This window comes from Ahaetulla prasina, chromosome 4, assembly GCF_028640845.1.
Source record: "Ahaetulla prasina isolate Xishuangbanna chromosome 4, ASM2864084v1, whole genome shotgun sequence".
Lineage (NCBI taxonomy): Eukaryota > Metazoa > Chordata > Lepidosauria > Squamata > Colubridae > Ahaetulla > Ahaetulla prasina.
In genome coordinates this window covers 120,820,187-120,837,896 of record NC_080542.1, presented here as the reverse complement: position 1 = coordinate 120,837,896, position 17,710 = coordinate 120,820,187, and the positions used below count along the sequence as shown (strand labels likewise).

The 17,710-nt window shown below is 35.5% G+C and overlaps 1 protein-coding gene across 1 annotated transcript in view; it reads left to right on the top strand.

Annotated features, from left to right (window-relative positions):
* LOC131198719 (macrophage mannose receptor 1-like) overlaps positions 1–17,710 on the top strand; it is an 83,189-nt gene extending 65,479 nt beyond the window's left edge. Inside the window, exons 25-30 of the mRNA XM_058183661.1 lie at positions 1,598–1,763; positions 3,161–3,310; positions 7,645–7,761; positions 9,602–9,769; positions 14,409–14,450; positions 15,562–17,710. Of these exons, the coding sequence (XP_058039644.1) occupies positions 1,598–1,763; positions 3,161–3,310; positions 7,645–7,761; positions 9,602–9,769; positions 14,409–14,450; positions 15,562–15,812 (894 nt within the window). The 3' untranslated portion in view covers positions 15,813–17,710. The remainder of the gene's footprint in view (positions 1–1,597; positions 1,764–3,160; positions 3,311–7,644; positions 7,762–9,601; positions 9,770–14,408; positions 14,451–15,561) is intronic.

The following is a 17,710-nucleotide window of genomic DNA, read 5'->3' as shown; positions in this document are numbered from 1 at the left end:
TATATATATATATATATATATATATATATATATATATATATATATATATATATATATATATATATATATATGAAGAAAAAGAGAAACAATAGGACAGGAACGGTAGGCACGTTTGTGCTCTTATGCACGCCCCTTATGGTCCTCTTAGGAATGGGGTGAGGTCAATAGTAGAAAGTTTTTGGTTAAAGCTTTTGGGATTATGTTATTATTATTATTATTATTACAGTCATAAGTGGGAGGGGATGGGCGATAGGAACAATGAGAAGATTAATAGTAATGCACACTTAGTAACTAGTGTGACAGTGTTGAGGGAATTATTTGTTTACCAGAATGGTTGCATTCTGGAAAAAATGTTCTTGTATCTAGTTGTTTTGGTGTGGAGTGCTCTATAGTGTTATTTTGAGTGTTTGGGTCAGTGGTGGGACTCAGCCAGTTCACACCACTTCAGGAAACCGATTGTTAACTTTCTGAACAGTTTGGCAAACTGGTTGTTGGAAGAAATCATTAGGGCAGAGAACCGGTTGTTAAATTACTTGAATCCCATCACTGGTTTGGGTTATTGATTGATTGATTGATTGATTGATTTGATATCTATAGCCACCTATTTCAGCAAATGAGTCTGGGTGGCTCACAATTCAGAAACATATGTTACAATTAAAATTATAAAAATATTTTAAAACAACAAAAACAGCAAAAGCCATTAAAATGCTAAAAAACATAAAGATGTTTATGTTTCAAATTCATTCAAAGCAAAACATATGGCCTGTTAACAATATATCCAGGAGCAAACCCTGGTCTTTCAAGCTTTGCAGAAGGCTAACAGAGTTGGGGCCATTCTAATCTCCAGATGGAGGATGCTCCACACAGGCAGAAAAAACTCATCTTCTCATCCCCATCAGCCTATATTCTTTGGTTGACCAAATCTGCAGCATGCCCATCTTATTTGACCTAATTGGACAGGTAGAAACTCTTGGAAAAAGGTGATCCCTCAGATTCCTTGGTCCCAAGCTATGTAGGGCTTTATAGGTAATTACCAGCACCTTGAATTCCACCCTGAAACATATTGGTAATATGCCAGTATTGTTAATCATGTATTTATTAAACACATGCTTAGTGGCCAGGTTCAAATATGTATACATAGCATGTGGATTCTCAGAACAGTCTAAATAATAAAGTAAGCAAACTTTATTCTGAAGCAGTTCTTGATCTTTCCACTGCTCAAAACTTTTAATCAAGTCAGAGTTTACTAATAAGCTAAACTTATTATGTGACTTCATGAGCATTTGGCAAAATTATTGGAATTGGAATTTGAAATCAAAGACTTTTCTTGGGTCATGACAGAAAACATGAAGACTTAGTGCTGTTGTGAAATCATTCATAAAAACCAACCTACATTGCATTTACTTTACTATTTGTATTTCCGATTGGATTGCGGTTGTTGCTGCAAAAAAAGACTAAATTCTGACAGGATCTATTTTTAGTGAATCAGTAATGTAACATTTCTAGATAGCCCAATATACTCAGATTAATGAATCTCATAAGAAACAAATATCTCATTCAATGTGTGATTTTGTTGGTTGGTTGGTTGGTTTTTTAGACTGGCGGACAATACATATGGATTGATAAGTTCCGCATGAAGTATACTAAATGGGCAGCAAATGAACCAAAACAAAAATTAGGCTGCGTTTATATGGACTTGGATGGAACCTGGAAGACAGACTCATGCAATATAAAGTATTTTCCTCTTTGCAAATATCCCAAAGGTAAATTAAAGGATAATTCAAGATTTTTCTTAATGGTTTCATATTCAGACTAAAGCAGTTTTCTCCAGCCTTGGCATCTTGTAGGTATGTTGGAGTGCCACACATTGGAATAGTAATAGTATTTAGACTTATATACCACTTCACAGTGCTTTACAGCTCTCTCTAAGTGGTTTACAGAGTTAGCACATTGCTCCCAACAATCTGAGTCCTCATTTTACTGATCTTGGAAGGATGGTAAGCAACCTTGACTCAGAATAATTTGGAAACAGTGCCACAGACATCTAGATTACTTTTTGCAGGGAATATATTTCAATTTAAGCTGTGACATTTTGCACAGGTCTTATTTTTAAAGACTACTATAGACTGGGCATAGTAAAACATTGCTGAACTACATGTTGAACAGCTTTTATCAACATGAATAATATTGATGCTTGCTAAGAGTTGTAATTCAGCAATGTGGGAAAGGGGGTGGAATTCCAAATTTTACTCCTCTGATGTAGGGCTATTCATGCTTTAGCTTGCAAAACTTAAAGAGATCACAGATGCAATTTGATGAAATTGTTAAAATGCTGCATCTAGAAACCAGGAGACTGAGAGTTCTAGTCCTGTTTTAGGCACAAAAGCCAGATGTGTGACTTTGCACCAGTCACTCTCTCTCAGCTCAATTCATCTTACAGAGTTGTTGTTGTTGTTGGGGGGAAATAAGAGGAGTAAATAGTATTAGATATATTTGTCACTTAGAGCTGCCTGTAAAGTAATAAAGGCAGGATAAAATTCTAATATGTCAAATAAATAAATAAATAAATGCAACCTTGTAGCTCGGATGATGCTTAATAATAATAATAGCTTTTATTATCATTGTACACCATATATACAATGCAATTGGTTGTATTAGGAGAAGACTTGCCCCTTAAACTTCACCTGTATGGGAAGACTTCTGCCTTTTTATGCTAGTTAAGTCAGTTTGTGAACTATAACAATGTTTAAGGAGGAAAGAGACAAATTTAGTCTGCCCTTTAAGTAGTTTGACTTTAAAAGACTACTCTACAGAGTGGAACACAATTATTTTTCACATGCTGCATTCTTTCAGTTTTGTGATCTATATTTGGTGTCAATGACTTTGTGGCAAAAAAGAGCAGATTAGAAATAGATATACAACTACCAGTGCATATATTAGGGAGTGTATATTTGTAGAAGTGTGAAGATAATCACCACAATGACCTAATTAAAACTATCTATATTTCCCTGTGTTGGTGTAAAATTAAAAAAATAATTAATAGTAATATAAAAAATAACAAGGATGCTTACTAAAAACACTGTGATTTTGACAAGATTTCTCATAATAATCTTTTAATAAATACATTACAATTAAAAATTGTATTGCTTTTTAAAAACAGTGTTTCCACCTACTGTACCACCTCAAGAACCAGGAATCTGCCCAGTTGCAGTGGAGAAATCTTGGATTCCATTCCGTGGTCATTGCTATCACTTTGAAGCCTCATCAAAGATGAATTGGCCAAAGGCATCATTAGCTTGTTTGCAACTAGGTAAGTGTTCCTATTCAGTAATTATAATACCTGATTTTATTTTAAAGCAAGTAGAAGAAACAATTATTGAAGAAATACTAAGATTTGCAAATATTTTAATAGAAAGGATGTGGATCCGTTAGAACATAGAATAATAGCATTGAAAGGGATCTTAGAGGCCTTCTAGTCCAACTCCCTACTTGAGAAGGAAACCTTATAGAATTCTGGACAAATTGCTGCCCAGTCTCTTCTTGAAACCCTCCAATGATGGAGAATCTACAACTTCCTGAAGTAAATCATTAAATTTTTTAATTGTTTTAACTGTCAGGAAATTTCTCCTTAGTTCTAGGATGGATCTCTATTTAATGATCTTCCACCAGTTACTTCTTGTTCTGCCTTCAGATATTTTGGAGAATAGGTTGATCCTGACTTCTCTGTGATTGATCCTCAAGTACTGGAAGAACTGCCAAGTTGCAATGGAGTTAAGTTTACTTAAAGGACAGACTAAAGTACAGCTTTCTAATCTTTCCTAATCCTTCTCTTCGTTAGATGAACTTACCTAGTTCTCTAAAGTTTTCATTGTATGGCTTAGCCTCAAGACCCCTTATTATCTTTGTTGTTCTTTTCTTAATTCTTTTTAGGATCTCAACATTATTTTTTTAAATTATGGTGACCAGAATTGGATGCAATATTCCAAATGTGGTCTCACCAGTGCAGTATAAAGTTCTACTATCCTTTCATGTGATCTTGAAACTGTCCCTCTATTGATGCAATTTAGGACTACTTTGGCTTTTTTGATACCTGCAGCAAACTGCTGGCTCATATCTAAGTGGTAGTCTACAAAAACACAACATCCTTTTCACAGTTACCATAGTTGAGCCAGGTGCCACCTATATATGTGCCTTTGGTTTTTCTTGCCTATGTATAGGACCTTTTCTCACTGAATTGTGCTTGGATAGAGCCCAATGTTCAAGACTGTCAGTATTTCTAGATACCTACAAATGTGCTACTTGACTATCTTGAGGATTTTCCCAGGTATTGATACCAGACTACCAGCTCTTTTTTTAGTCCTCTGGTAGTTCCTTCATGCTCCAGGAGCTTTGAAAAAAATTGTTTGATGGTTCTGAGATCATGTCTGACAGCTGCTCCAGAACTCTGGAATATAATCTATCTGATCTTGGTGATCTGAACTTGACTAAAATGGTTAGTATACTATTTTCTTGCCTATTTTGATTTATATTCCTAATCTATCTTTTATGATACCCCTCTTGATCGATTGAACTATTTTTTTCTTTTTGCATAAGACAAATACAAAGAATGGATTAAACAGTTCTACTTTCTTCCTGCTATCCATCACCTCCTATCCATCTTCTTCTATTAGTTGATTGATCACTTCCTTGTTTCTTACATTTGAAGTATTTTATTATTATTATTTTTGACATTTGTTACAAGTCTTAGTCCATTCTTAACCTTAGCTTTCCTTACCTCATCTTTGCAGATTTGGCCTATTTGCTCATAATCTATTTTAGTTATATGTCCCCTTTTCCATTTTTTTATATTTGTTCTTTTTTCTCAACTTGTCAGAGAGTTCTTTATGCAACCATGCTGGTTTCATCTGGGGTCTCTTGTTTTTCTTTTTTGTGATGTTGTGTTATATTTGGCTTTTATATTCTCATTTTTTAAGAATTTCCCAAGCATCATCCCTTCTATCATTTCATCTCTGTTAACAAGAATTAAGTCCAATCCAGCTCCCTTTAGTTCTCTTCTCTATCTTTTGGATATCAAAACTGTCAGCTAATCTTGTCAGAAACCTGTTTGATCTCCCACTTACTGCAGAGTTTTTTTCTCAATTGATATCAATTTAGTTAACATCCCTGATTACTACTATTGTGATCTATTGGCTGCTGGAAGGACTAGCAGCAGAGTCAGAGGAGCAGGTTGCGGGGGGAGCCTGGGCCAGGTTAAGAACCTTTGGAAGGCTCTGATGAGGAAGCAGAAGCAGAAGCAGATGCAGATGCAGATGTAGATGCAGAGGTAGGGTCTTCTGTCTGCCCCCAGGTGGAGGGGCAGCTATTTTCAGGGCCTGAGCTGAGTGAGTGAGAGGAGCAGATGGGGCCCATCCCAGATCTGCGTATGCATAGAGAGGAGAGGAGAGCAAGGGAAGGCAATAAGCCGGCTTTTAGGGAAAAGAAGTTGTAGATGCTAGCCAGCCACTTCCTGCCTGGAAAATAAATAGTAGTTGTTTGAGAGTGGCCTGTTGTCACAGACAACTGTTCATTTTCCAGTGTACATCAATCAAGTCAGATTCCTTTGCCAGAACCAAGTTTGTTGTGACTAATTTCTCAGTATTTGAATGCCAATTGAGTCTCCCTGTTGGGAAATAACAGGGAGTAAATTTGCCTTAGTCGGTGTGAACAGGAACTGTTTCTGATTGGCTTAATCATTGAAGGACTTTTTATCTTGAGTTCTCATGTGAACAGAGACTGTTCATGCCCTGTTTCAGAAGGGGAAAAGACATTCATTTGTGACTAACAATTTTTGGTTTTGTCTATCCAGTGTGAATAACGACTGTTCCTTCCCTGTTTTAAAAAGGGGCTTGCTTGTGAGTAAGTGGTTTCTCATTGCTTGCGAAGGCTGGATCAGAACTATTACTATGGTGTGTTTCCTGCATACCTTAGCTAACTGACTAGCAAACATTTCCTATATTTCTTCTGCTTGGGTGTTGGGCCTGTGATATACACCTATTTAAAATCCTTTCGTTTTCATTTTGTACTAATCCATATATATTCAAGAAGGCTTTCACCTGGTTTTATGCATTTCTGTAGAGGTGTAGTGATTTCTTACATATAATGCAACTCCATCTCCTCTTTTGTTAGATTTGTTTCTTTTGAACAATTTATATCCTTCCAGCAGTACATTCCAGTCATAAGTTTCATCCCACCAAGTTTTGGTAATAGTAACCATATGATACTTGACCTCATTTACTAGAACTTCAAGTACGACCTGTTTGTTCCTCATACTTTAACCATTAATGTATAGTCATCTGAGTCCTTTATGGCCGATCCTGCATTTGTTTCCTATTTTTCCTACTTTGTATCTAAGTTCTCCTTTCTTCTCATCACTTCCTAGTTCACTGTTTGATTAGTTGTCCTGGGACTTATGCTTATGATTAGATCCTAAAGATCCTAAAGATTGGTTCCCTGCTGTTCCAGTTTTAGTTTAAAGCCCTTCAGATTTGCTGAGCTGATTGTTTTCCACACACATTCTTCCCGGTTCTTGTGATATGCAACCTGTCCTCTGCCAGAAGCCCTCATGTATGTAATATAGAGCCTGATCTAGGAATCCAAAGGTCTCTCAACAGCACCATCCTTTAAGCCAGTGGTTTACTTCTAGAATCTTCCATTACCTAGTTGGATGTTTACCTTCCATTGGAAGTACAGATGAAAATACTACTTATGCCTGTAACTCTTTGGCTTTTGAGCCAAGCTGCTTATAGTCTCTTATGTTGTTTTCATGAATAATGCAGGGAAAAAGATTGATGTTAAAGAAATGGAGATTTGTCAAAAGAAGTTAAATAGCTTTCTCTATGCACATGACCAATTTGTTATGAGATTTGTTCATGTAAGGAGAAACATAAGAATAAATTGCATGCAGTTGGAATGGGGTACCGAAGAAGTGGGGATTGAATATAAATTGAATACATTCAATACATTTGTATTGAATACAGATACAAATATAATACAAAATACAATACAAAAGGCCAGTACAATAGAAATATGAAAAAATAACAATGAGCACGTTTGAGAGGAAATGAATAAGATTCTAATCTCAAAACTAATAGTTTTTATATGAAGTAAAAGTGAATCAGTAGGGAAGAAGGGGAAGCCCAATAAATTTGTCAATGGATAAAATTGATGAAGTTCTTAGAAAGAGAAGAATTTTAAAGAAGAAACAATTTATAAATTGGTGTGCAGAACCAGAGGAAGTAAAGATAGTTTGTAGAAATAGAAAGATATAAGGATATACAATATAGCACTAAGTATAAACTAGATTTAATTTCCTCTTAATTCCTGCTTTAATTTCTTTGGTTTACCACTGCTTAATCTTTTTCTACATTTTGTACAATGTCTCAGAGCGAATAGTATGATGGGTATAGATTTGTGTTCTTTATTTGAAAATTTAGGTGATTGGCTTGATCAGGGCATCCATACATAAAAGAGTGGGAATCAAAGAAAAAGCATGTTTTGCTGTTAAACAAAATCTTTCTTTTAATTAGCTACTCAACTTGTTATGAGTCAAACAATTATTCAAGTAGTATTTTCACTGAGCGTGTTTGATGATTTTTTTTTTTACAGATGCCTCTCTGGTTTCAGTAATGGATACAGCTGAAGCAAACTTTCTAACAGAATTTACAGAAAATCTTGAAAGCAAATCCCAAGCATTTTGGATAGGAATGTTCAAAAATTTAAATGGTATATTTTAATTTATGCATTAAGCTCAGTGCTGTTTGTATTGTGAATATTTTATTATAATTACAGTTGAATCTTCTGGCAAGTACCAAAGAAGGTTTGATTGCTCCTTACCATTTTTCTTGTGTGTAAAAAAAGAAAACAGAGAAAAATGTATTGTCATGACTTCTAATTATAACTCAAAATATAACTCAAAAATTAAGAAAAAATAAAAAGCATATCTGAGAAATTGTACACAGTCATGGGATGCGGTGCTCAGGGGCTAGGACGTTGAGCTTGTCGATCAAAAGGTTGGCAGCTCAGCGGTTCGAATCCCTAGTGCTGCCGTGTAACGGGGTGAGCTCCCGTTACTTGTCCCAGCTTCTGCCAACCTAGCAGTTTCGAAAGCACATAAAAATGCAAGTAGAAAAAATAGGGACCACCTTTGGTGGGAAGGTAACAGTGTTCCATGCGCCTTTGGTGTTGAGTCAGGCCGGCCACATGACCACAGAGACGTCTTCAGACAGTGCTGGCTCTTTGGCTTTGAAACAGAGATGAACACTGCCCCCTAGAATCAGCGATGACTAGCACGTATGTGCGAGGGGAACCTTTACCTTTACCTTTTTACCCAGTCATATTCTAATGCTTCTCAAGGTAAAATGCATTATTAATTTATTTAGCTAATTGGCAGATGAGTCAGTGCCAAATTATTCAATGCTGAGGTGTTTTTTTATAGCATTAATCAGTAGGGATATGTATGTGTGGGTCTGCACATATGGTTAAGATTCCGCCGGGAATTTGAGTCTACAGCTCAGTTTCAATACATCACAGGGCATTTTGTTACACATCCTGCTCTGGAAAAAAAATTTGCATCAAATATTAAATGCAAAATGAGTAGATTTACCCATTATGCTCAAGTAAAAGGACATGTGGTTTTGGCTTGGAGGAACAAATTCTGTTTGCTCCCTAGAAGCTTTTATAGTACCCTGAGAGTTTTCCCTCCAAAGTAATTACAGTAACTGTACAGTAACTTTAATTATACATAAATTAACATTTAAAGAAGGGTGGTGGTAGGGGGTTATTCTTTTTATTGTTTCTATATTGGGTTTTTATTTTTTGTAAGCTGCTCAGAATCACTGAATGAATGGGCACCCATCTAAACTTTCTAAATAAATAAATAAAACATTGTCTGCTGTCCATTGACGCCTCTAGGGATACTCATAGTTCATCCTCTTTTTTTTTTTCTTTTTTTTTTTGGTCCTGGCCCACTAATGTTTTCGCATGCACCCTTGGCATGTTATGCAATACACAAAATGAGGACTTTGTCTAAAAAAATTTTTTTGTCTTAGATTAATATATAAGTTCATCTTTGTGTTTTGTAAATTACGATTCATGGCTTTGTACATTTATGAATTCAACAGTATGACAAATTTAAATAACATGGTTTAAAAAATTGGCATGATTTTGTTCTGCTTAATTATCTAATCCTGAATGAACAAAAACAAACAAACAACAACCTAGTACCATCTTCATTTTATTAAATTGGCAAAGGAGAAGAATATTTCCAAATTCTACTGCTATATGTATATCTGGTCAGGAAAGAGTCCTCCTGCTTTATTTTTACAACCAAATTAAAACAAATTTAAATTTCTAATAACTGCAGCATATAGAGATAGATAACATACATGACTGAAATTCTTTTTGTTTAAATGTAGAGGTCTTTTAATCGAACCAGGCACTTAATTATAAAATAGGCTAAGTATGTAAGTAAGTAAGTAAGTAAGTAAGTAAGGAAGGAAGGAAGGAAGGAAGGAAGACATTGCTACAGCTGATTATCTTGTTGTATTTTCTAACTCAAAATTAGGTGACTGGTTATGGATTGACAATTCTGTTGTGAACTTTGTCAACTGGAACACTGGAGAACCTTCAAATCAGAATGAGGAACATTGTGTAGAAATGTTTGCTTCAAATGGGATTTGGAATAATATTTATTGCAATTCATATCTGGGATATATTTGCAAAAAACCAAAAGGTAAGTAATGCATTATATATTTTTATTATTCTATTTAATCATTTTATTTTCCTAGCTTTTCTCTATTTGGCCTTTTTGTTCACAACATAATTGAAAATGAGAAGGAGAAAGAGAGCAAATGTATATAAATATACACCAGCAACTTTAAGATGATCATCATGTTTATTTTGAACTTGAATAAAATCAGTCTAGAAAAGAATTTCCAGTTAATTCACCTAGCCTGACCACCAAATTGTCTTCCTGCATTTAATCTAACCTGCACTGGAAATAATAGAGATCCATAGGAAAAAGAGACAAAGAAAAATCAGCACCTCTGAAATTTTGTAAAAGGATGAATCATCTCTTTACAAGGAGGATTCAAACAAGAACATTTATGAAAAGTCAATGATTTTTCACCTTACACCCTACACAATGTTTTGATTGCAGTATGAATTCAAATTACAGCATCCAAACCGATGGCCATCCAGCTTTTGCTTGAATATATCAAGTGAAGAGGAAATCCCTTGGTAATTAGGAATTTAGATGGCACCTAAATTCTGTGGAGTCATCTGCATAAATGAGACCAGCAAACGAAAGTTCATTTATGCCATAAACAAAATGGCCAAAACAAACCTCAGCCTCAACAAACTTAGAGCAAGACCTGATCTATCATTTATGCAATGGATTCGCTCCTGTGAACTTCGCATAGAACTCAAACAAAGGCAAGACGAGGAGAAACCAATCTTTACATTGACTACCATGCTGACTGCATAAAAAGAAAAACCTACAGTCAATTGGCCAACATCCAACCCCCCATCAATCAAAGCATCCAACTATTCATCACACCGAACTTCCAATCATCTGTCGTACAAAACCCTCAACCAGCCGTCGCTCAGCCAACCATCACTCAACCAACTAACATCCATCCATCCTTCTTACAGAACCCCCAAACATCCATTGTTCAATCATTCACTGCTCAACCAATCGTAATTCAATCAACCAACCTCCAACTGCACATTGAACAGAACCTCCAACCATCCGTGGATCAGAACCTCCAACCAACTATCATCAATAACTAGCTATGTACGCCCCTTATTTCCCCTTCACCGCAGACACTGCAGACCTTAAATGCAAATTGATAAACGGAAGAAGCATTGTAAACAAATTACCTGAATTTATTCTCATGTTAAACAATGGTACATTTGATATTATATTTGTATGCAAAACATGGCTGAACTCATCCATCCCTGACTCCATTATTTCAGACAAAGAGTACCGTGTTTTTAGATCAGATCGTGAAACCGCAGAGGAGGTGGAGTAGCTATCTTTCATAAAAAGTCACTGAATCTAAAAAATGTTCAAGTTGCACATAAACGTGCTATCCCTGAAACTATTGTATGCGACCTGTCCCTTAACACCACACTTCGATTCCTACTATGCTACAGAGCCCCTGACTACGACATCGACATGCAAACATGTTAACCTCACTACTAACTTGGGCTACTTCTTGCCCATATCCTCTCATCTTCCTGGGTGACCTCAATCTACCTCATATTAACTGGATAACAAACGAATGTAAAACTGAACCCACCCATACTACCTATACAACGCTGTCACAAACCTGGGTCTTGAACAACTAGTAACTAACAATACAAGACTCAACAACTGCCTTGACCTCATCTTCTGCAACAACACAAACTCAATTTATGGACTTCAAATAAAAGAACCCTTTTCCAACTGTGACCACAGCATGATAGACTTTTGTCTCAATATACGCCCTTACAAAAATCATCATAATAATAGTATTCCAAACTACAATTTCAAAAAAGCCAACTATGACCTTATAAACACCTACCTCTCATTTCTTGACTGGCAAAATCTATTCTCAACCTGTATCGCTGCTGAAGACCACTACAGAGTTTTCCTACTCGAAGTCAATAGAGTCATTAAACTCTACGTACCACAAACCACCACAAAAATCAGGAAAAACAAATCAGCCATATCAATAAAAAAGCTTCAATCAAAAAAAAAATCCCTTTGGAGAAAAAACAAAAAGGGACATGTAGCTAATTTCAAAAACCGCTACAGAGATATATGCAACCAAATAAAAATTGAATACACCAATTACCACACCAAGCAAGAAGAAGACCTTCTGTGCACAAATTCCAGTTGTGCTTTTTATAATTTTGTGAACAACAAACTTAATGACTCAAGATCCATCCCACCACTAAAAGAATCTAACGGCAAAGAAAATAATGACGAAACAGTTAAATCAAACCTCTTTAACACATTTTTCGGCTCATTTGTTAACAGTAATAGCTCATACCCGACATTCCCCAACCGCACCAACAATGACCTAACACATATAGATTTCACTGAAGAAAATGTTGAAAAAGCTCTTCGCAAACTGAAACCATCCCTATCTATAGGACCTGATGGACTATGTGAATACTTCTTAAAAAAGCTTTCCACTAATATAGCAGAACCCCTAAGCATAATCTTTGGAAAAGCCTTCATGACCAGTTCCATTCCCAAACTTTGGTCACTAGCCACGGTCATCCCTGTTTTCAAAAAAGGTGACCCCAGCTTAGTTGAAAATTGCAGACCAATCTCTCTATGCTGTGTCACCTGTAAAGTTATGGAATCTATCATCAACCAATCCATTATCCTCCACCTAGAAAAAAACAATCTACTCTCCAATAAACAATTTGGTTTCAGAAAAAAATTATCATATTACTTACAACTTCTTCACTGCAAAAACATATGGACTACAAATCTTGATCAAGGCAAAACAATAGATGCAATTTACATAGACTTCTGTAAAGCTTTTGACTCAGTGGCATATGACAAACTTCTAAAACTAAAATCCTATGGCATCTCTGGACCCCTCCACAATTGGATAACAGTGTTCCTGTCAAACAGACAACAAGTGGTCAAAATAGGCAGTGCCCTATCAAATCCTGTTCCTGTCAATAGCGGCGTTCCCCAAGGCAGTGTTCTTAGACCAACACTCTTCATATTATACATTAATGATCTCTGTGACCATATTAAAAGTAATTGTGTTCTTTTCGCTGACGATGTCAAACTATTTAACACTACCAACAATACAGCTATCCTTCAAAAAGACCTTGACTTTGTGTCGGAATGGTCAAAAACTTGGCAACTCCAAATCTCAACCAGCAAATGCTCTGTCTTACACATTGGAAAAAAAGAATCTAAACACTAAATACAAACTTGATGGACATTACCTTACAGATGACCCCACCCTGTTAAAGACCTTGGAGTTTTCATATCCTAAGTGCCAAAGCCTAAGTGCCAAAGCCCACTGCAACTACATTGCAAAAAGGCTTTAAGAGTTGTAAACCTAATCTTATGTAGTTTCTTCTCCATTTGCTAGACCAATTTTTGAATATAGCTCGCCTGTCTGGAACCCCTACCACATTTCAGACATCAATTGAACATGTCCAGAAATATTTTACAAGAAGAGTTGTCCACTCCTCTGAATACAACAAAATGCCTTATGCCACCAGACTTGAAATTTTAGGTTTAGAAAACGTAGAACTCCGCCGCATTCGACAGGACCTGTGTTTAACTCATACAATCATCTATTGCAATGTCCTTCCTGTTGAAGACTACTTCAGCTTCAATCATAACAATACAAGAGCAAACAATAGATTTAACCTCAATGTTAACCGTTTCAATCTTGATTGCAGAAAATATGACTTCTGTAACAGAGTTATTAGTGCTTGGAACACACTATCTGACTCTGTGGTCTCTTCTCAAAATCCCCAAAGCTTTAACCAAAAACTCTCTACTATTGACCTCACCCCATTCCTAAGAGGTCTGTAAGGGGCATGCATAAGAGCACAAACCTGCTACTGTTCCTGTCCTATTGTTTCCTTTCATTATATCCAATTAATATAGTTATTACATACTTATGGTTATATATATGCTTATATATTATATAGTTATTTTCATGCTTATGCTTATATATACTGTTGTGACAAAATAAATAAATAAATAAATAAATTATACTGAACTGTTTTGCTATTAGGATGTCTTTTCTAATATTCAGCCAGAATCTTTTCCTGTAATTTACTGCCACTGTTTTTTGCCTAGCACCTGGGTGTGATTAAGGCCAGATCTTGGATTTCTTTGTAAGACTGTTTCAGATATTTGAAAACTCCTTTCCTATCTCTCCTTGGCTCTTATTTCTTTTCCTCAAAGTTAAGCATTAGCAGCATCTCCCAGTATTAAGAGAATAGCCAGACTGGTGCAGAACGTAGTGGGAATTTTACTTCCTCTGAACCTGTGGTAGGTTTAAATTTGGTTTGCTACCAGTTTGCTTGTGCGCACAAGCGCAGAAGCATCTGGGCTGGTGAGCAGAGCCTCCCACCGCTGCTGCTACCAGTTCACCTGATCTGAGGTGAACCGGTAGCAACCCACCACTGCTGTGAACTATACTTCTATTGTTAAAACCTGAAACTGCATTTATATTTTTGACTGTTATATTACCTTTCTATTTATACAAAACTCAATTTGTGATAAATGATAATTCCAATGATAATTTATGAAGGAATTGAATTTGTTCTGCCTATAGCACTGAAATGTAAAGGACTCTCAACATAGTATAATTCATAATATTTCTCTTCTTTTAAAGTTGTTGAAACAGTACCTACTGAGAAGGTGTTAGAAAACAAAGGTAAGAATTTATGCACAGTAAATAAATTTTAAAACTCAGATGAGAAACATATCTTTCTGTCACCTACCTACCTGCCTATCTGCCTCTCTCTCTCTCTCTCTTTTTCCCATCTCTCATGTAACTTAAAATAATTCATTTTACATTATTATATTTTCAAATCAGTTCCTCAACTGGCTGATAAAATTTAAATATTAAGACATGAGACTGTTTTTGTTGCCTTTCCAAGAATACAGTGCCAAAGAAATGAATCTTTCATTTCCTACAATCTGATGTATTTAGAAGTATTAAAACAAAATATGTGTCATTCCCAATTCACATGAGTTTGATCTAAAACAATCGGAGTGCTCCAGTTAGAATACTGTTCATACTGCTATCTTCTGGAGTCAGAACGTTATCCAAATAACTCTTAGGAAATAACTCTTAGGAAAAATTCCAGCAATTCTTAATTCTGATTTAAATTCTATGTGCAGGGGAAATAACAAATCGGAGAATTGCAATACCATCCATAATGAATTTTTCTAATCCTTATTTATAATGCAAGTTATCCTTGAGGATAAACCCCATGGCATTCAGTGCAGAAGCTGCAGATAATTGGAGGGAAAGAAACAGACATAAATAATTTCAGTGTCCAGGAACAAAACATTTATCCTTTTGAGAGACGAGGAAAGAAAGAATTAAATGTCACTTAAGAACAGAAGCTTATAAACAGGAACTAATCGAAGTTCTCACTTCGATTAGATTCAGATGAGATGAGATTCAGTTTCGGCTTTACAGGAAAAAAAAAAGCTTTTTCCAGTTTCAGATAAAGTTGAGTGAAGGGAGAAACTTGGATCAAAGCGGTGTCAGATAGATCTGGGGTCAGCTTCATATTAGCTCAATATGATGATGTTTTAATGTTGATGTTACAGTATTGGACAAACAGCTAAAGAAATGCATTCAAATACCACATGACTTGAAAGATCATTGGATTCTCTTTTAGCTATCTCATAATGTTATTGAAAAAAATAAATGGGGGGGGGATGGTACTCAGTGCTCTTTGAAGGACAAGATCCAACTATGCTAAGAGGAATTTCCCTGAATGTTGTGTTGATTATTCTGCATTTATTTATAGATTCAAGAAAGACAGATGTCATTCCTTCACCAACCCACAACAAAGCCATCATTGTGGTGGTGCTAGTGATGCTCATTGTTTCTGGAGCTGCTCTCACAGGCTTCTATTTCTACAAAAAAAGGAATCAACATGGCTTGATAGAGGAGAATTTTGAGAATTCTTTTTATTTTACTGGTGGAGCTGCTCCAACAACTAGTGATGGAATAGATCTGGTCATGAACATGGAGAAAAATGAACAAGCAACCAATTAGTCTGGCAACAATCTAAACTCTGTCTTGTTTAAGCACACTACCACATTCTAATGTCAAATTGACAAAATAATTATACTGAGTCTATCTGTTTCAGCATTTTTGCTACATATTAAAAGCAACAATCATTTCATTGCAGACTCTAAGTAATGCAGCTGCTTTGCATTCCAAGTAAACAATACTACTGATAGCTAAGTTGTTGGAAAACAAGAGACAACTGACAACATTTAAGTGAAAATCTATTCTTAAATTCATATTGCAGTCTGAGGGAAACATAGCAACCGGTATTTCTGGCACCAGAAAAAACAAAAATAGGAGGGAGTGGAAAGAACAACAGAACTACATTACTGAGTCAGTAAGCTATATTCTAATGCTGAATTCCTGAAACAAAAATAATGGAATAATTTATATTAACTTGAAGGGCATAATAAATAAGAGATATGAAAAAAGTGTCTTGTCTGGAGAAGTATTGTAGTTGCTTCCTTCTATTGCATCACTAAATTTGCCTCTGTCTAAATTATTCACAGGATAACATCATTTAATTACTGGATAGCAAGATTTAAATTTAATAAATGAATACATAATAAATTTTGATATATTGCCTATTGGTAAGGCAGATTCTACTGAAATATTTAATTGCTTTATTAAATATGCTGTACTTCTTAAATCACTAGCAAATTTGCAAATGCACACATATCTAACATATATTTCTGTAACATCATCATATGCTCAAATTATTATTCAACAAGAAGCCTGCAAATTGCATGCCAAAGTATTGGCATTATATTAGTATTACAGGAAGAATTTCAGATTAGATTCATATAATCAAATGGTAGAGATGGAAAGGATCCCAAGGAGCATCTAAGGTTCCTGAGGATCATCTAATCTAACCCTTTGACCTATGCAGGAAAACCAATTAGATCACTCTGAAGAGGTTGAAATATTTTCTTAAAAACCTCCAGAGATGGAAAACCCACAACAATCTTGGCATATGGAATGTTTAACTTTCCATCGGACCATAACAAAGTTTTTATTTCCATGCACATTATTTCTGGTTCTAGTTTTGGGACAGTGCAAAATAGTTTGTGACTATCTTCTCTGTATGCTGGTCAATTACTACAATAAAATTAATTATGTAACATTTCCTCTTTGATATGCTTTCATGTACAGTATTTGAACACTGTTTCCCTTCCACCATCTTTTTTTCAGACTAGAGATTTCAATTCTTACACGTATCTTGGTATGACTTGTATCCCTTGTTTGAACCTGTGAATATAAGCTAGACTTTGGGAAACTAATCATTTTCAGTGTCGCTACATGATTTGGCATATTTCATGGATTGTAATTTTAATCATTTTTAAAATGGCCTCAAATCTTTCAAATATCCTTGTACCAAATAGCTGAGAATTTAGGTCATTAAAAAGTGTTTTTCATATGGGGGTTTATGCAGATGCCATCTGAGATATGTTGTGTTGTTGACTGTTTCCTTAGATTTATTCCATGATATTTCCACTCAAAACATTGCCAGAGGAAAAATGGGGAAACATACAAGTTATGTCCCTCATCTTGAGCAAATCTTTGGAAACAAGGGTAGATATGATAAATAGATAGATGAGCAACAAATGTCCATAGACTTATCTTAAGGCTCTCATCCTACTTTCCAATCCTCTGTTCAGAATTTTGGGAAATATGATCTGCTGCTTCCCATGTCTGCTACATGAGGACTACGTGGAAAAAGAGAAAATATCAAAAAGAAAGGGGGAGGGGAGCTTAACTCTCTGATGATGGCATGTGATTTTAATCATGTAATTATTTCTATGAATTATACATCCACTTTATATAATTTTAAAATTCATATGGTGAAATAAATGACTATTTCAATAAATCTGAAGTTTTCCTTC